The sequence below is a fragment of the Lissotriton vulgaris genome, chromosome 7, assembly GCF_964263255.1.
Source record: "Lissotriton vulgaris chromosome 7, aLisVul1.2, whole genome shotgun sequence".
NCBI lineage: Eukaryota > Metazoa > Chordata > Amphibia > Caudata > Salamandridae > Lissotriton > Lissotriton vulgaris.
The window spans coordinates 32,574,913-32,595,825 of NC_141695.1; the positions used below are offsets into that span (position 1 = coordinate 32,574,913).

At 42.4% G+C, this 20,913-nt stretch overlaps 1 protein-coding gene across 1 annotated transcript in view; it reads left to right on the forward strand.

Moving 5' to 3' along the window:
• LOC147700596 (transient receptor potential cation channel subfamily V member 6-like) overlaps positions 1 to 18,706 on the forward strand; it is a 256,840-nt gene extending 238,134 nt beyond the window's left edge. Inside the window, exons 11-15 of the mRNA XM_086928456.1 lie at positions 1,156 to 1,321; positions 1,615 to 1,681; positions 5,158 to 5,426; positions 9,979 to 10,085; positions 17,541 to 18,706. Coding sequence (XP_086784582.1) covers positions 1,156 to 1,321; positions 1,615 to 1,681; positions 5,158 to 5,426; positions 9,979 to 10,085; positions 17,541 to 17,841 — 910 coding nt within the window. The 3' untranslated portion in view covers positions 17,842 to 18,706. The remainder of the gene's footprint in view (positions 1 to 1,155; positions 1,322 to 1,614; positions 1,682 to 5,157; positions 5,427 to 9,978; positions 10,086 to 17,540) is intronic.
• Positions 18,707 to 20,913: the final 2,207 nt, after the last annotated feature.

Below are 20,913 nucleotides of genomic sequence, written 5' to 3' on the forward strand. Positions count from 1 at the left end.
GTTTCCGGTCCAGGGAAGGCATGGCTTGGAAGTTCGGGCTGGACTGTTCCCATGAGGCACAGGGTCAGACTGATTTGCATATGGCCATGTCTGAACTGGGGTGGCAAAGTGCGCTGAAGAACAGTGATGGATTAAACCCAGATCTGTTGACTGGGTGTGAGTGTTTGATTGGTTCAGAAGCTCCGTCCATCACCACCTCCTTTTGTACCACTTTGGACCCTGTCTAAGCATCTTTATGCCTTACCCCTGGTTCCCACTTCAAATCCCATAATGAATTCTGGGAGCACTTTCACATTTCCTTCATGGACACACCTCTGTTTGCCTTTGACCAGGTTCTTCAGCTACAGCACAGCGCAATGTTAGATCCCAATAGTCCCATTACTAATTTACACCAGTGTGCACAAGGGTGTTATCTTCAGTTTAAAAAGCCTTTGCAAGGAAGTCTCTGCTACTCAATACCACTGGAAGAAGTCTCATTGCCCCGACCCAACCATCTGCCTAAGTTCAGGTCCATGGTAGCCTTTTAACCAATCAAAATTACCTACTGGATTTCTGGTGAAGAGATATTTCCATAGGGAAATTCCTGAATAATTTATTAGATTTACCCAAAATAATACTTGAATTGAACCTTAATAGGCAGGTACTACAAGCCATTTCTTTAAGCTTAAATGACCATTTACAAACTCAAAGGCGGATCCAGCTGTGGAGACTTTCCTTCCCAAAGCTCTTCTAAAAGAAAGTCTCCCATGGTCACAAAACAACCTTGTTTGACCGCGTCCAGCGCCTCTCAAGGCGTAGTGTGAAGGGTGGTGTTGTTCAAATTGTCATGTAAGGTTAACTAACATGCCATGGCCTTCAGCAGTACTACTTCAGCAAAGGAAACAACTTTCCTTCAACGATCCGCCTGAACTTCAAAGCAGACTCTATGAGGGATTAATACTATGCACTTCACAGGGAAAACCTGTCCAGATGCACAGAGTAATTCTGTATGGAATAATGAATAAGCTGTCTGTACTAGCATTTGAGAGTCTGAATGTGGCGCTGTAATGAGGAGCCGCTGCAGTTCAGCATCATGTGTAAAGCAGCTTTTGCAGGTAGAACCACTGTCTCCCCCATGTCTTGCTCGTGTCTCAGCATGTCTTACTCTACCGACAGAATCATCTTTGCCTTTATGGTCCTCATCACACTTGTCTTGCGCGTCACCAGCACCGAGGGAGAAGCAGTGTCGATGTCCTTCACCGTGGTCCTGGGCTGGTGCTATGTCATGTACTTCACGCGTGGATTTCAGATGCTTGGGCCTTTCACCATCATGATACAGAAGGTAAGGAGATGATGAATGTGTACTGCCAAGGAAATAGTAAAAATGGACAAAAAATTTGGGGGAGGCCAGGAATCAAGATCACAGTAGGTGTAAGAGGACCCATCGTGGGCGAGGAAGAGTGGTTCACGTCAACGAGGCCCGCATCATAGGACAATTTATGTTCAGTGCTTTAGTATGTGCTGTGGAACAGCGACAGAAGATGGTGTAAATCCTCATACCTTTACTTACACATCACTTGCTCCTCTGGTGACCAAGCCCCAGGTGTATCTCATGGCTTTCTCCTTCTTGCCTAGATGATATTTGGAGACCTGCTGCGGTTCTGCTGGCTCATGGCTGTTGTCATACTTGGCTTTGCTGCAGGTAAGTGCATCAATTCTGAACATTTGTGCCTCAGTTTAGAATTGTAGCATGTACTGACATCACTTAGTCTTATTGTGAGCTTTGCTGTTGTTCCCTCGCCACCATCATTTGCGATGCCTTCCCAATGCCTTATTCCTACATGAAAATGTTTTAGATTTGCAGTTGTTGTGGCCACATGTATCCCATCTTTCAGTTGCATAATGTGAATAATTCCATACCTCCTTGAGTTGGTAGAACTTTATTTTGTTCAAAACATCAGCAAAGCTACTAAATAGTACTTTAAAACCTCATCCCTATCTCCATTTCACCTTTGGGGGCTAGTCCTTCTTCTGGCTCAATTCTAAATCTGTGCCTGCTTTCCATTTGCTCTGTCTGTTTGTGAACGAGGTCATTCAGTACCTTTGCTTGACGTTAGGACTCCTGAGTGTCATTTAGGGCTTGCAAGGGGTCGCAGCTGTGACCCCTGGCTTGCCCCTGCTATCCCTACATTTGCAGCCCCTGACTTTAGAGGTGGCAGACGCAGTACCATGCACAGGAGTTAAACATATTTCTGATAAATACGGTTTACCTTCAGGTCCCACTGGAAAATTACACTTTAAGGTAAACACATTCAGAAGTGTCATGGCACTCTTTAAAGTTCCAAGTAAAATCAACCTAATTTAAAAAGACACATTAAATTATGTTTTAGGACATTGTCTATCACTGTGCATACTTGAAAGAATATGTTTTTAAACATCACCTCTGTTTTCCATATTTGTGATAGTTCCTTACAAGCAATGCTAAATTAAAATGTATTAACAATGAAAAGGGCAAATGTAGCCAGCCAGATAGTTCATACACAATTTATAGTCCCTTTGAATTAGTGCTGCCTCTATTGCTTTTTAAGTCTCTTTTTTGTGCATCTGCCTGAGATTTAGCAATACCTTCTCCCTGCAAGGTATTTACTACCCACTCTTCAGTGATATCTAATAATATTGTTATTATGATATCAACAGGTTAAGGTCTTGTGTTCACCATGACCTAGGATTGTGGGTCAAAGGTCATATGATGCCACTTCCTGTGATGTCATTGAGGTGTGAAGTCACTCATGATACTTCTGTGAGTTGATCATGTGAGATCTGATTGCTTTGCCGGTGAGATTGCACTCCTCATCTCAGGCTTTGGCAGCAGATGAGGACAGCTAACGGCTCTTTGCCTAGCGCATAAAGAGCTCCTGGAAGACTGCAGCGGCGCTTTAAGAGTACAAGGATAACTCACATAGGAATGAAGACTACAGGGCTAGTTTTGAAAGAATAAAACCATGCATTCAATTATGGTAAATGTGCACTAGTGATGTATATGTGCAAACCAATCAAACACCCTCCTGCCCGTGGATTGTGAGATGTGAGCCCACAGTGGGATTCAGATTACAACTTGCTTATTACTATTTACACCATCAACACTTATTACCATGGCAGTGGGCAGGAATGTGCGCCAATGTATTACAAGATAGTGATATTACTGAACACAAGATGTTATCGAAGCAAAGCTCCATGTATATTTTTGTTGCAATATGTAACTGTACTGTTCATGCTGTTCGTCCGTAGCTTTTACAATAAATGTATCTTTACCAGCATTCCTTTACAAAGCATAACCATAGAACGCAATGCCTTAGGGTAAGCACTGGACTTTCGAGCAGTATAATTTACTATCCGAACTTTAGCCTGTGCAACAGCCCCTTTCCCTAAGGCATGTCATTGTAACGATATGCCTGGTAAAGGAATGCGAGGTAAAGATGCATTTGTTAGAACGGTTGCGTTGTAACTGCAGCTCATGGTTCAGCTGTCGTGGTAAAGGCGGTTTCCCACATGTATGTGATTAGAGCGTTGAACAGCCATGAACTAGAGTTTCATCCATTGGCTATTTTGCCTGTTAGTGTTTAGATCCCTCCTAATTGTAGAGTAAAGCAGGAATTGGGTCCCAAAGCCAGGAGTACAAAACATTAAGTGGAGTTATGCGGAGTCGTCATGGAGTTATTCTCATATGTGGACCCTTGCTGCTGTAGGCGCTGCTGGAAAAGAGGACGCTGTGTTAGGCAGAAAAATGTGATAAGGTCTAGCCCTCATTGACGGTACTACTGTATCGATCCGCGGTGTGCTAATCTCTATTAAATAGTGGATACCATGGCATGGACAGTAGGGGGTGGGGTGAAGGTAAGCTGGAGGAGCTTAGGTAATTTAAATAATACCTTGAAATTCCCATCGCAGGTGTAGGGAACCACTCTGTGCATAAATTGAGCCAGTGGTTGCAGGTGAGCACACCGGCACTTACCTTTGGAGACCAGCACTTATTTTTCCTCAAAAGACTTTGATGACAGAGCAAGAGAGAGAGAAACACACAAAAGAGAAAGGAGGAAGAGAAAGATGGGAAAAAAATTACAAGAGAAGAAAGCAGGGATAACATAGAACTTTCAAGAGTGGGATAAAAAGGCAGGGAGGGTCTAGTGGTGCTTTAAAGATGTATAGAGTGGAATCAAGACACGGTAGCCATTGTTTTCAGCACCCCCACCTTCAGCAGCATCAGCGGCATGCTTCTGTGTACAACCTGGGCCCTGGCACGTATCCTTTTATAAATTAAGCACTTAAACCAATAGGGAATGTCCAATTCTTCAGCGAATTACACTCCATACAAGTAAGTCGATAAATGCAGAGCACATGCTTTGATAGATTTAGAACTAAGATAAATCTATAGCTTCCGGCGTTATTAATTCAAAGGGTAAGTAGATCCCTAATACACAAAACCTACACATGAATATCGGTGCCTGAAACTTGGTTGTGGAAGGGATACCAGACTAAGAGAATAAGCACTTTTGCATCCCATCTGCCCTTCTACATGTACAAGCGTTCCTTCCAAGTAGGGATCATGTGCTTTGTGTTTCCAGTGCTCACTTCTAGACGTGCAAGGTGCAGTGCACAGTTGGTGCTTCTATGTCTCTGATTTATTCATCACAAACGTTATTCTACAATGTATATAGTATATAATGAAACTATTTAGCTTTTGAATGGCCATCAGTCGAGGGCTCCCTTAAAAGGCTGTTTTAAGGGTCTAATGAACAGCAGCAGCTTGAAAGCGGCCTTGCATGAGAAGAATTTTGTAACAAAAATGTTCTTATTTTCTTCAGATGATGTGATGTCTATTTAATATGATTAATGTAACTTTGTGGGTATTGTATTTACTGACCTGAAGAATCCGCATATTTGTATGTGTTTATGGTTGTTTTGTTTTTCATACAAATTTTGAATGGACTACTTTAAGGATATACTGGGCAGCGGAAATAATCCTTTAACAAATTGCGTATGCTAAAATGACTCTATTGATTGGCTTCCAAATGTCTTTTTGTGTTCTCTGCAATCATTTTTACATATGAAATGCCTCTTGATGCAGAGAGTAGAGCAGTTCTCCATACTCACCTCATTCCAAGATCACCTTTCTTTCAGCATTTTACATCATTTTTCAAACGGAGAACCCGGATCAGCTTGGACATTTCTACAGCTACCCTATGGCCCTCTTCAGCACTTTTGAACTTTTCCTCACTGTCATTGATGGACCGGCAAATTACGACGTAGACCTCCCCTTTATGTTCAGCGTCCTGTACTCTGCCTTTGCAGTCATCGCAGCCCTGCTCATGCTGAACCTGCTCATTGCCATGATGGGGGACACACACTGGCGTGTGGCACATGAGCGAGACGAGCTCTGGCGAGCACAGGTAATGAACGTTGCGAGGGTACTTCAGACTTGTTTTTTATGAATTTAGAGAGAAGGACTAAAAGAATTGCAACTTTGCATTATTTTTTTAAGTAGAGCAAACTAAGAAACTACCAATAAAGCGAATCCAGATCAATATATGTTCGGAAAACCAAAGGTATGTGGCACTTGTAAGGGCCTTTTTAAAAACTGAGTAGGAGTTATAAGTGTTTTTGCTTTTTAAACATTTTAATAACAAACATATATGTCCTACATTAGACAAGACAGTTAAGCAATGACAGAGACATGGTCCTGTGTTTATTATTATAGTTACTAAGAGTGATAAAACTCTATATTACTTGTTTAGAAATTGAGGCCTGTTGATAGATTGTGAGTTACAAACAGAATAGCTTGTTGGAACAAAGAGTTGTCTCTTTCTTAAGAGACCAAAACCTTGGTAGTGATCAACAGAACAAATCCTACCTGAACAAATTGTGAATACAAACGTAACTTAGGTTACTTTTAGGATTAGTAATGGAATATTACTTGCATAAAGGTGAGTGTTTATTTTGCTCTGCAAAATATAATGTCTAGCTCATCTACTTTTTCCTTATTTGCCAATTACTTTCAGCACTTGTCAACCATTTATTGTGATCTTAATTCATTGTTTGTAAACACTTAAATGTTGTTACTTACTGGAGACATCTTGGTCTCCTGCCAGATTTAAGAACTCTTTGTTCTTCCTTCTTTGTGCAAGGTTCCAAGCTTTTAGGATGACAGTTGCTGTTCCTATTGTCGGGGAAATTTGCTCCCCTTAGCTCACCTTACCTTAATAAAATGATCTCTTCAATTTAACCATAGTCCACACTTCCTTACACTACCTCTTAATAATCCGTATAAAAAAATGTGAGTGTGTAAATTGCTGTCAAGCATCTTTGTACGATAGGCATCATTCAGTGAAGGTTATGTTCGGCTTTACATTGTTTCCAGATTATGAAACTATTTGACCTGGTTTTGTCGATAGTGTCTTGAGAAGTGTGGCTCAATGCTTAGAGCGGCAGACCTTGATGCAGAACGCTGGCCAGGGACCAGGGTTCAATTCCCGCCTCAGCGGGTTTCGGGCTTAAATTCCTCTGACCGGATATTCTCGCCTCAGTGCCGATTCTAAGCAGGGGTCCCACGCTGCAACTCTGGGCAATAGCTTGCTTAGTCTCCACAAAGGCCCCCTGATACACAAGGGATGCCTGGTTTCACCATGGGATGCCCAGGAGTGGACACCCCACAAGGAAAAGCCAGGAGGGGTTCCCTTGTGGTAGGAGTACAAGCGCCGGGATGCCTCCGGGTCACTGTTCGCGCTATACAAATACGCCACATTTACATTTACATTTATATTATGGAGCAAAAAACTTTGATACAGTACCATAACAGGTTTGAGGTTTATACAGGATGAAAGGAGGGAATTCTTTTCTTCTGCTTAGGCTGTTATAGTCAATATGCTTTTTAGCATATTACTCTTCCAAAGTAATCTGCAAGATGGATAAGGTAGTTATTCACTCACTGTTCACACCTACAGGGCCATTCTCAACATAACTTACACTTGTAAATTACACGTGCAATTTGCTCTTACACTTTTCAGTAATATTTATGTAATGTATTTAAATTAAAGATTTGATTCTAAATTAAGTTAATAGTGCAATAGCTTTTTTTATCTACACTCAAAATACATGTATAATGATTATACAACATTAACTTACATTAATATTTAACATAAACATTAGAACCTCTAAAAGGAATTTAGTTTTCATGAGGATGGGAAAACTCACACTAGCTATTTATCTTGAACATTTTTCTACCACTGTGGCATCTGCACTAAGGCTTTCTAGGCATTGCATTGTTACTGAATGCTTATTGTCTTCAATGCCTTGCATAGAAGAATAGGTTTTGGGTCAGCCCTTGCTTTTGACTTGATGGCTTTCTAGTCAATCTCAGTCCCCTGCGCCTTATTGAATGGGTTTCCTTCCTTATATTATGCCCTCCACATGAGCATAGCTGCTTTAATATGTGTGTGATTGTATGACCGTATTCTTCCATCGCTGACATCGGGGATGTGTGTTAGTGCTCCATTTGAATGCGCATCATTCTTTGCGCACTCTTTGTCTGATTGTTCCCCTCCACATCCCCTTCTCCCCAACTCCTCTCATCAATTGCTTCCCCATCTTTCCCCTTTCCACGCCCTTGCTGTATTCCCCTTTCTGCTTATTCCTCCTCGTACCGCATGCTGGTCTTCCCCACCTTCCCTCACACTTTGATCCCTTACTTCTCACACTCCCCAATTTAAAAAGAAAATTCTTTTAAATTGAATTTTTTTTGCAAAGGTCCAGGAGTTGCACTCTAATACCGGACCCTTTGTTTTTTTCATGAGCTGCACTCTAATAACGGGCCCCTTGTTTTCTTCATGAACTGCATTCTAACAACGGGCCCCTTGTTTTCTTCATGAGCTGCACTCTAAGAACGGGCCCCTTCTTTCCTTCATGAGCTGCACAATGATACCAGACCCCTTGTTTTCTTCATGAGCTGCACTCTAACAATGGGACCCTTGTTTTCTTCATGAGCTGCACTCTCACAACGGGCCCCTTTTTTTCTACATGAGCTGCACTCTAATACTGGACCCCTTGTTTTTTTCATGAACTGTACAATGATACCGGACCCTTTGTTTTTTTCATGAGCTGCACTCTAATAACGGGCCCCTTGTTTTCTTCATGAGCTGCATTCTAACAACGGGCCCCTTGTTTTCTTCATGAGCTGCACAATGATACCAGACCCCTTGTTTTCTTCATGAGCTGCTCTCTAACAATGGGACCCTTGTTTTCTTCATGAGCTGCACACTGATAAAGGCCCCTTGTTTTCTTCATGAGCTGCACTCTAACAACGGGCCCCTTGTTTTCTTCATGAGCTGCACTCTAATACCGGACCCCTTGTTTTTTTCATGAACTGTACAATGATACCAGACCCCTTGTTTTTTTCATGAGCTGCACTCTAACAATGGGCCCCTTGATTTCTTCATGAGCTGCACACTGATAAAGGCCCCTTGTTTTCTTCATGGGCTGAACACTTTTACAACTGGCCCATTGTTTTCTTCATGAGCTGTACAATGATACCAGACCCCTTGTTTTTTTCATGAGCTGCACACTGATACTGCACCCCTCGGTTTTCTCAGCGGCTCGTGCGTTACATATTGCTTTTTAAATTACCATGGGGTGATGGATAAGGAACTTCTAGAAACAGTAAATTGATTTTCTAAATAAATCCCAAAATGAACTACTGCCTCAGTCTGCATGGTAACGTCTGGGTAGTAAACTTGGAATGTTTTTTTTGTATGTGAAAACCACTCCCGGATGTCTGCCTACTCATGCAAAAAGCTTTGAGATTCACTGGTTGCAATTTTGTTTACATAGTTATGTATTTTTATTTTTTAGCTGTGAAAAGAAGCATTGAAAAAGCCACTTGTTCAGCACTCACATTTAAATGATGCAACCAATCGAGATTTCTCTTCTCAGGGAACTAATTCGAAATGATTGGTCAAGGAGATTTGTGTTTCTCGCCTCTGATATTCACTTCTGCAATTTTTGTGTTATTTAATTGAAATATTTTTTACTAATTGTACATCATCCTTTGTCTTGGTTGGCATTAAGGGCCCGATGTAGGTAATGGGGAAATACTGATTCCTAAATACCGAAGTTTCCCGATTCGGTATTTAAAAATCGGTATTTCAGATGCTGGTAAGTATTCGGTAAAAAATACCGAATTCTTAATATTTGTTATTACCGAATCTGTAATTGAGATTCAGTAATAATGAATACCTACCCATTGATTCCTATGGGCTTGGAGGCCCATAGGAATGAATGTGAAAACATTCCAAAGGACACCCTGTTGCACCCCTGAAATGTGCATGTGTGCACATGTGGTGCACATACATGCCCTAAGGGCATGGATGTGTGCCACATGGCACATTTCAAAAAGCAAAAAAGTGCTTTTTGAAAGGAAATCGCTACTTACCACCTACTTGAAGTTGGAGTTAAATAGCGATTCCTTAAGGCTGAGGTGCAATATTTTAAGTGCTACCTACATTGCATTTAAGGAATCGGTATTACCGATTCCTTAAATGCAAGGCCAATGAGGAATCGGTATTAAGGAATCGGTCTTTACCGATTCCTTATTACTGATTCCTTCCCTACATCCCACATGGCTAAATACTGGTCGGTAATGGTGAAATGTAACGACTTTCACCGTTACCAACTGGTATTTGCCTACCTACATCTGGCCCTAAGATATTTATCTCTTAACCATTGTGTGTTACGTTGTTGTCTACCAATGGAAAACCTGAGGAATCTTAAGAACCTTTGCCTGCCTCTGTTGGTAAAACTATAGCTTGGACCAGTGTGTAACTGTCTCATCATGTCCCTGGCGTGGGTCTCTCCATCCACTTGCTGGCACAATCTATGGTGGCACTCAATAAAAGCTAAGACTGTCCTACAAGAATCTACTCCTGTGTTCACCAAGAATTTATTTTGCAGGTTGTCGCCACAACGGTAATGCTGGAACGAAAGCTTCCTCGGTGTCTTTGGCCACGGCAAGGGATATGTGGAAAGGACTATGGCATGTCAGACCGATGGTACCTCAGGTGAGCCACAGCAGAATAGGACCAACTCCCTATCAAAGTGTATTTGGTATATTTCATCCAGAATGCTCAGTGGGTGAATGTGAATACTGATGTGCCTGGTGACAGCCACTCTGGCTCTTTACCCTTCTACCAGAAATGTTAGAATCATCTTTGAAGTCCCCAAACTTTGTTAACATTTCCGAAAAACCTCCTTTTTATACTTGGTATGGACCATCAGTAGAAGAAGGATTGGGAGTTCCAAGGGGAAAAAAGACTCTCTTAAAAGCGATGAGTCAGCATTTATCCAAGTCCTTCATCACACCAAGAATGTGACAATAGATGGACAGCCAATCCAAACAATCAGAGCATTTTCCAAGCGCTTTGATTTCAGTTGCTTTGGTAACATCAGTGAGGGCTGATTCAGAGTAGAACAATCTGATTGTTGTAGTTTTACTCCACAGTGGGGGTAAAAGTGGAGAAAATGGCTCTGAAGTGAATGAACTGGCACTTTAAAGAAACAAATCTAATCCTCCGAATTGTGGTGTGGATTCTTTCTTTCTGTCTGTACACACTGCAACCTGCCTCTACCCCAGGCTTGTAAAAATACTGATGAATTTCTGTTGACCTAGAAAAAGCTCACATTCACTTTTTAGGAATACAAAGCATGCTGTGTATTTCTGTGAGTTTCTTGATCAATGCCAAAAATAGATTTTTCAAATGTAGATCTTAGGTTGTATCTGTATTATACAAAATAATACCTTCTGGCAGTTGTGTCATTGTCAGCTGCTGTGACATCACAGTATCTGTGCTAGACCGGACTACCTTAGCGTGGTATTCCCTCGAACATTTTGCCTTCACCCCTCTGTTTTGCTGAATTTGTTTTTGCTGGCATTAAGACTTTGTGCTCTACTAACCAGTGCTGAAGTGCTTGGGTTCACTCCCTAAATATGGTAAATCTGGCCTACACCTAATTGGCACATATAATTTTCTTGAAACACCTGGGTAAATGGTAGAACATGTGCCCAGGGCCTGTACATTAAATGCTATTAGTGGGCATGCAACAGTTGTTGTGCCACCAACTAAATGTGTACCTTAAGCATGTCTCAGGCCTGCCATTGTAGCCTGAATTGTGAAGTGTAATTTCAACCTGGCAAAATAAACATTTTTCCAGAACCTAAGTTTCCTTTTCTAATGCTTACAGGTCCCTCTTATAGTGAACCCTAACAGCTCCTAGGGTAGGTTGCATGGTATCAAAAAGGTAGGACATTTGCACTTAAGATTTACATGTCTCAGCAATGAAAAACTCCTAAAGTTACCTTTTTATATTTTAATAGTGCTAACCTTGAATTGGGAGCAGATCGAGATATGAATTGTAAATTTAAATCCTCTTTATTGGTAAAGCATGTCACAGTTCTGAAAACACAACTTTTAGAAAGTCGCAACCATTTGTGCCTTCTACCAGTGTCTTGGGTCACATGACTGTGAATGGCTCTGCTGTTGGGTTTTGCACATTCCTTTCAGACAGTGACACAAAAGAGGTGGCTTGGTGTGGACAGGTGGGGCCATCATGCCAGGACAGCTGTGGGCACAGCTGTACCCACCCCACTTACACTTCAAAGGTCTCTGCCTATTACACAAATAAAGGAATCCAACACTGTGCCTGTTCTGTCTTTTGTCACCCCAGACAGTTTAGGGCCTTGATAGAGAAGGGAAGAACATTCCAGAACCAGATGTGGAGGTAGGAAAAGAAGTGCCCCAACACAAAGGTTTGCAAACAAAACAGGTGATGGACCTAATGTGGATCAATGTCACACATTCACCCCAGTCCAAAGATCTGGGCCCAAATCCATCGTTTTCTTTGCACTCCACACTACCCTGGGTTAGACAATGGCGATATGCAAATCAGCTCTGACCCTGTGCCCCATGGGAACAGTCCAGTCCGAACTACAAAAGCCATATCCTTCCGAGAACGGAATCAAGCATCCGAGGACCGGACCGGTTTCGAGGTAACACCTCTCATCAGCCCGGCTAGCTTGACTCCAGTGGTGTGGAGTGCCTGGGACCCACGTCTGAGCATCCCCAGCGCACGTCTGGGAAGGACATGGCTTTTGTAGTTCGGACTGGACTGTTCCCATGGGGCACAGGGTCAGAGCTGATTTGCATATCGCCATTGTCTAACCCAGGGTGGTGTGGAGTGCAAAAAAACGATGGATTTGGGCCCAGATCTTTGGACTGGGATGAAGGTGTGACATTGATCCACATTCTGTCCATCACCTGTTTTGTTTCCAACACAAAGGTTTGGCACCAGATTAAATATTGTGTCCCCAGAACCACTCTTCCAATCACTTCTGGACCTTTCGAAGACTCAGAGGAAGGACTGTCCTGCTGCCAGAGGAAGGAAGATTGAACCTGCATATTGAACCCAGGACCACCAGAGTGACTGAGGGCTAGTTGCCTAGACTCCTGCGCACGCTACAAGGACTCAACAAGCTCCAGAGATCCATCATCTTACCTGCCTTCTGCTGCTAGTCCCTGCTGAGTGAGATGTAGTCCCCATGTGGGTCCTCCCCATGTCCTGGTCCCTTGGTGTGATGTTAAAGTGGCCTCCTCCTACACAAAATCTAGGACTTAGAAATGTTGTCCTCAAATTCAGCCCGAAAAACCGACAGAAGACTAGGACCTACATACAAGCCGATGCAAAGAAGATGCCCTGCGGTGGGATTAACTTTGCTTTACCTCCCACTCCATTCTTCCCTGCAGCAGCAACTCCTTTGAGCCAGACCTCTCAACAGTGGTATCTGGCCTTGTAGAGCCCTTTTCAGCTACAGATTGCTGTCTTGTCCCACTGGGGTATTTTGATCTCCAGAAATGCATCGAAATCTGAAGATAGAAATCTTCACCAGGTGCGACGACGAACATCTCTTGGGACTGGAAATCCAGCTTTTACCACTCTGAATATTTTCCATCTTTGTCAACAGCTTCACCTTGACTTCATATCGCAGATCCCCATCATTGATGAAACTTCCTCTGAAACAGTAATTTCACCCCTTGTATCTGACAAGGTCGGCCTTAATTTTTTACTTTGATTTGACAACTAGATACCTGGAGTTGGCGCATGGCTTTTAGTCACTGTTTGCCACTAAAAGCCTACAAAATTCATAGCTCTGCTTCTTCCGATTGGATTTAATTGATGTTGGTGTCATTTTATTTATTGAAATGTACTCTGTGTCTCAATTGGTTTGGGATATGTCTTGTGTGCTGTGTTTTCATTGTATTACTAGTTGTGTGCTGCATGGATACCTTCCAACTTCCTCTAAGCTAAGCCTGACTGCAATTTGTGCCAAACTACCAGAGGGTTATACATAGGTTGATTTAGGGACTGTTTGTGGTTTACCCTGACCAGCATTGTGGTAGTTGCTGGAGGAGGTCTTCCATCTCCCCTCCCCTCAACTAATAACCCAATTTCATAAAGTTAACGAATGGTAGGAGAGGTTCAACTCTGTAAAGAACTCCATGGTGAAGCAGGTAGAAACCCAATTTCATAGTCTGCGTTTCACCGCTCTTCACCATGTGCTTGGCAGCTGTTCCAGGTACATTGCTGCACCTCTTGCTTTGCTTGCTATAGAAGACACCTTGGAGGAATGTATGGAAGATGCATGGGAAAGTGTCTTATACATCCTAAAGTTTGCATTGGTAGACATCAACAATGTGACCACATTCATTCGTCATTATGTAGTGCTGTGATAACGTTGCTAAGAGCAGCGCTATAAGATGGTCCGCTCTTTGCTTTGTGCCTAATGCACTCTCCAGGTGCAGGGCATAGAGAACCTTCCAACCAAGCGATCTCCCGCTGCCATTGGAACAGAAGAACAGCTGCATCAAAACCACATTCATCATCTGCCGCCTTGACTCCCACACCCTGCACCTGGTATCGAAGCCGGAATCTAGCAAGTGACACTTTCACCTCCACATCCCTCTGAACCTACCTCATGCCTGACCCAGGCACCCTCCACTGAGGCATTGTGGTTGGATTTTCTTTATTGAGACCATGTCCTCGTACTTGCCTAAAAGCTAATTCATCCTTCTCTCAATTATTTACATCTACCTCTACTCCCACCACCCTCCACATTCTTCTCCTTTCTACCTGCTTCACCATGGAGTTCTTTACAGAGTTGAACCTCTCCTACCATTCGTTGCCTTTATGCTTGTCTTTGACCCTGTACAGTGCTCCACTGCCTTTTAGCTAGGTTTGCTCTATAGGAATATCATGCACATAATTACAGCATACACGAGTCCCTCCTCTCCTCTCTTCCATACACCCACCTAGTGACTGTGGACTCCATCCTTCACACCAGCAGTCATTCTGATGAACTCCATTTGATGACTACACTTTCAGATCATAACCTTACCACTCCCAATCCTAGCTTGCCCTCACAACATCCACACTCTTCAAGCCATGTTTGTTCCTGTATTTTGTTCCACTACATAGTCTAATTCTCTCCATTCCATCAGCCACATGACAATCGCAGGCCCATGTTCTACTTCTCCATCCTAATGACAATCCATGAAACATCCATCTAACATCAAACTCTTTTGATGTATGTTCTCTTACAAAGCAGTCTTTGTCCCAACCTCCAACCTATGTGTATAGGGCACAAGTCGCTTTTCTATCTCTCCCAACAAAAAACAATTTTTACTTATTCCACTACTCCAACTTCTGAGCCTTGGTGCATCTCCACCTCTTCAACATTCCTTACCATGGATTACCCTATTTGGGCCATAATTAACATTTTTTAAAACAAGGATAATATACCATGTCTAGAACATCTTGAAAACACATAGTGGTGCTCAGTGACTTTACCTCCACTCATCGCTAGACCAAGTCCTTGTTATTTCAAGTGACCTCTCTTCTCTCATATCATCATTTCATCAGGACGCTTTAGTTGCTCCTTATAAATAGCGACGTTGTGCACTTCTATAAAAATACACACAAGCGGAGTAAACCTCACCTCTCTCCAGGGACTATATCTTCCCAATTACATGTCTTTTCTTCCACATAGTTTCACTATCCACTGACCCATTTACTAACCCTCCAAAACAAAATGTGAAACCTTCTCCCTGCCACAATATGCACAATATATTCCAGCTATGCACACAGTTCAAACTTACTAACACTGTGGAAAATCAGTTTGTTAGGCTACATTCTTGATGTGAACTGTGACTGACATCACAGAAATACACAGACATGCAAAGAGTCCCCCCATATTGTAAACATTTGAAATTGTTGCTGTGAATAATTGCTGGTTAAAACTTCATAGCTTTGTTGAAGGAGCAAGAATTTTCACACCGAATATTAATGCTGCACATGTTTGATAGTGAACAAAAACAATAATATATTCAACAAATAAAGAACTCAAAAGTGTAAACCTATCAGTTAATTATAATGCAAACAAATTAAGTAATATGTAAAGGGATTCGCACAAATTCAGCAGCAATCCACAGCAAGTAGCAGAATTTCTCTGTTGTGCAAGAGCTCTCAGGAGGGAGGTCACACAAAGGGCAAGCTGGAGCAAAGTCCAGTGGTAGTGGTCTTTGGATTTGTTTTCTGTTTTCCTGTTTTCTCTCACAAGACATTCATCACCCCTCACCCTAGGAGGGAATGCTACAGGTGCAAGCATGCTTCACAGATAAGAACTGCAACCAATAGCCTTGGGGGTAAATAAGAGACTAGTACCAAGGTACAAGAAATGAAAGGCAGATTAGATAGCTCTATTTCCACAGTCCTTTTTCACACAGGTAGACATTTTTCAATGCAGGATACAAATGCATTCTTATCTTTATTTGTTGTGTTCTTGCTTTGGATTAGGACAACTAAGGTGCAAAACCTGTAAACTATTAGTAGAGACTCTTGACTGAAATTGCTAGATGCTCCTAGAACCAAATTTGAGTAATTATGATCCATTTCCAGGCAATTACTTTAAGGCAAAAAGTTAACCAACCAAATTGCTTCATGCTTCAATTTACCATTTTTGCCAACTTCTGAGTTACCTGATTTATCATTGCCAAGTTTTGACTGATCTCCCTGGTCTTAAACACATTTTCTTACCACCAACAATAATCTCACCTTACCTCAGGCTGGCTTTCACGGAGTGCTCTCCACTAAGCGAGCTGTAATCCAAATTTCAAAACTTTACCACCACCGCTGTGTTTCTTCCACATCAAGTGTCCATTAATCCCTCCACTAAAACAAAATCATTTGCTCCTTGGTGTTAGTCGCTTTGTGGTGTCACATTTTTCTCTCCCCACCCCACCACATCTAGGAACATGTCTTTGCCAACCATATTGACTCTTGGCAACATCTCCATTTCCTCAGCAAGATTCTTCATATTTCACTTTACTAAGTCCTTGCTCAATTTTTAGTCTTTGAAACTGGAATATTGTAACAACTATCTCTCCATCACATCCTATCCACTCCTCTCCACCCTTAGAAAATCTCAGATTGGTCCTTGTACTCATGGTAGCCTTCCTAATTTCTCCCTCAACCAATATCAGGTGGTCAGGCTCACAGCATCCAACAAAAATGAATTCCTATAGTATTGTAACTCAGCCATTAGCCTCTCTCACCACATGTCAAGCTCAAACCATGTCATTCAACACTCCTTCATGCTCATGTCCTCATCAACCTTGTGTGACTACACTGAATTCCCTTGTAAATGAAGGTACATTTCCATTATGACACCGTTCCACTAAAAACCTGCCCCTATCGACTTCAGGGAAAATATATTTTAACTTGTGTGAGTCATGTCTAGTTGGAAACCATACACCCAACAAAGTGTTTTTAAAAAAAATCTAACTCCGAAGGAAGACTCTAGCCCTTTGAAATTGAACCATTGTGTGTATGAGTGGTAGCTATAGAGACCAAAACACTGTCAATCACATTTTACTAAAAATTGGCAACATTCTAACCTTTGTGAGCAAGTAAAACAAGGTTTCTCTCTGGTAAGGTAGGCGTGATCTGAAGGTAGGTGGTGCATTGTGCAGAACACAAACTTTAGCACTTCTTTTTCCTGCATACTGAGGAATTGATAAAAAAAATGATAAAAATGTGAACTCTGTCCACAAAATGGCATCACCTCTATTTCAGTTTATAATTTTTGAATATGTTGCTTAGATTCACGACAGCAAAATGTTTAGGGGCCATCACTGGCACCACATCTTCAAGGTAAGCATTGTATGGTGGATGTTTCACAATCCTACATGCTTCTGTCTTTGCAAGAACATAATCTTTGATCATGTTTAGATTTTTTTGTTCTGTCTTCTATGGTTACGATTGATACCCACCTCAACTCATGCCAATTCTCCAGCTCTCCGTTTGCTACAACATATGCACAGATTTGGAACTAGGTATAACAGTGTTAATGAGGACTACCTTTTGTGTATTGATTCTGACCTGTGGACAATTCTTTCTATCAACAGGGTGGTAAGCCGTAAGGATAACACGAAGAAGAAGATCAGACGATACGCAAATGCTTTCCTGGGTTCTGAAGTAGATTTCAGTGAGAAGACTTCTTTGAAATCTGAGCTGCTGGAGATTCCATGCCATCCACATAGCAGGCCATATGTACCCTCTGATGCTTCCCCACCAGGACTCTCGCGAGCGGCCTCTGAGAGAAGGTCGAGCCGTGGCTGGCAGATCTTACGGAACACCACTATAGAACATCTTCAAGGACGTGTCAACAACGCTCTAGAAAATGACGAGGAGATCTACCAGGTTTGATCCGTCACGGACCACCACCTGAACACTTACAGTGGAACTCTTCGCCCCATACCAGCTTTTCATGGTGCAATATATTTATTCTTAAGTGCATATGTGCAGAATTCTAAGAGAGCAAATTTCATCCAATTGCATCTTCTCTGTCTGCCACAGGCGCAACTAAACACTCTCAAATAGCATTTAAATTGGCTCATGGAATTCTTCATCAATTTACTGGTGTGGTTACTTTAAACAGGACAGGACCACACACTCTCTGTGGCAATCCCACCATATCATTATCTCAAAGGTGATTCCTTTCTTCAGCTACCAGGGATCAAAAGGATGGTGGCAGAGAGTCCCAAACTGTGTTTCTTCGCCGTATTCCTTAGTTTCACACTCCGTTATCAAACTATTGACTGCAGTTGTCAGATGATTGAGTTCTCTATACGTGAAATCGGACAAACAACCCTATAGGAGATTGTGGTGGAAGCGTTGACCTATCTTGCAGCATGTTCGGTGTGGTTTAAAGCAGTACGATGGCTATGTTCCGCACAGAAATGTATTCTTGAGTTCGCAAGACCATGCTTATCGCCATTTCCAAATGAAATTTTGCTTATTTTGGAACATGTTCACTTAAGATCTATCTATCCTTATCAACTGGAAGAATTTGCTCCCTGAAGCAGGATTCAAGACTGGCTTACTATGTCCACTTCCACGTGGACTGTCTTATGCCAGTAAGCCCGACACTTGGGCATTCCTTCATTTCTCATTTACGAAAGTGACTACTGTGAAGTACAGCCGCGTCTTGCCACATCTCTGTCCTCCACATTTTAATCCTTTTAAGACTGATATTTGTTACTATGATTTCTACTAGTGGTAATCGGCTTGGTTATCCCCCGAGTGTTACAAAAAGTAGAAAAAGTTCACGGTCTCTAGCAGAATGGTCATTGTAACTATGTTTCTTTTTAATTGAAGTATGTGTCCAGTATAAAAAGTGGTGAATGTATACTAGTTACCAAAAGCAATTGACACACAGATGGCCAACCCCAGTATGCATCTGAAGTCAGCTGAAGGCTATTCCTAGTGGTTCATTCTATGTCATGGTACAAAGTTGATCTTGGTAACACTACTGAAAGTGTCACAAGGACTCATATTAATTGCAATACTTTGTCTGAAGCATGTTCTTGTATTGGGTATGCATGTTCTTACCAAAGCTGCGTACACTAAACACAGTGCTCACGGATGGGGAAGTGATGGCTCACCGCTGGTGTAGCCACAAGGAAACCATGTATCGTCCTTTTCTGACCAATGTGGTGCAATGGGGCAGCACGTTGTACTCTTGTTTATTCAGTTGCACTGATTCTCAACTGCATGCTGTAGACACAAGCGTATATGCATGTCTAGGCCAGGTTTGTTCAATGTAGGCCAAATGGCCTGGAATAGATGTACAGAACACACACAGGACAAAATGTACATACATGGTGGTGGTTAGCCAGAATGTAAGGCCAGGATCCAATCCTCTTGGACCTAGGTGCGCACCCTAACGCTAGACAGGTAAACCTTTCTCGCTTGTACCCATTATGATTCATCGCACCTCTGCCCTTGCACTTTAACGCACTTTAAGTTTCAGAATGTACAACTTGGTTAACAAATGATAGTGTAGATCTGGGTGCCTTAGAAAAGTATTACCTTTGCAGCGCCGATTGGGAGACTTCTTTGATGCATCTTTCAGCATGTTCCTTGAGGTATCTTGCAGAATAGTTTACACATGCTATTGGGTAATGGGATAAGAGCAGAATGGTGAAGCCAGACTTCTCCTGAAACATATTGTTTTGATGGGCTTCCCCTAGCCATGTTCTTCTATTTGTGTTCTGCAGAGCAACATGACCAGGTGAGGTTGATGGAGTCTGTAAACTCCCAGGCAAGATTGCAAAACTTGCAAGTTTTGCTTTCCTTTGAACATCAGATCGTATTTCAAGGTCCTGGCAGGTGACCCATTAAGGAGACTAAAAGCACCAATGTGTCATAAAACTAAACACATCAGCAAAAATAAAACATATTGAGAAGGTCTCCCAGTATTATTCTGTAATGGCAAAGTTCAATTTGTGCATCAATGTGGGCCATGTTTGCTGTCTTGGAATATTTCACAGGGTAAAGTGCAGTCTACCCGTCTGCAGGTGGTGACTCCAGTGTCCTTTGCAGACGTCATTTATGATCCCTTTGACTCTCTAGAGGCCACCATTGGGCACAGCTGTATCTGCAAAGAGCAGAATGTGCCCTGCATTGATCTGTATACAACAACAATAACATAACGTGCATTTGTGAAGCGCACGTTCATCCAAGGGTATCTCGGTGCTGAATAGCAGATGTTCATTGTGAACAATGGTTCACTGTAGACTTATTTGTTATGTTATGTTAGGAACACTTATATAGCGCTCGACTCATCCGGAGGCATCTCGGCGCTTACTTAGTGTTTGCACAAATAGTATTTGTTAAATTGGTGTGTGTAGCAACTTTTCCATTCTAACAGTCCTCACCGGGATGATCTGGCCTACAAAATTGTCCTCAGTACAAATTTCCCTCTCCTGATGATGGTTTTTGACTAAGTCAAGGTTGAAACACTGTTGAATACAGACTCAATATAGCAGCCGCAGCCCATCCTTACGGGCGGAGGGGCCTAGCCTCCTCACCTCTTTCCCAACAAGAAGAGCGTCTGTCGGGCTCAGCAAAGGTTGGCATAACAGGTACTCTTCTTGTTCAGGTTCGGCATCCAGGAGCTAGACATGTGCTAAATGAGCAGGCTCCCGGCTGCCTAAGAAGACCTTTGCCGGGCTGAAGATGTCACAGCTCCTGTGGGCGTGTTCTCTTCAGTCTAGTGAATTACCTGGAGGCACTGCCCCTAGTGACGAAGGGGAGCGCCATTGATGCCCTCAGACGTGGGCTAAGTGTCTATCAGTGACATAAGGCCCAGACTGGGAGCGCAAACCAGCCCTGGCAATTGAGTCGACCCGGCTGCAGTGCGGGGATGGCTATTTCTCATGAAAAACACTGCAGCTGCTTTAGTTACAAACAGCTATGCTGCAAAACCTGCTACCA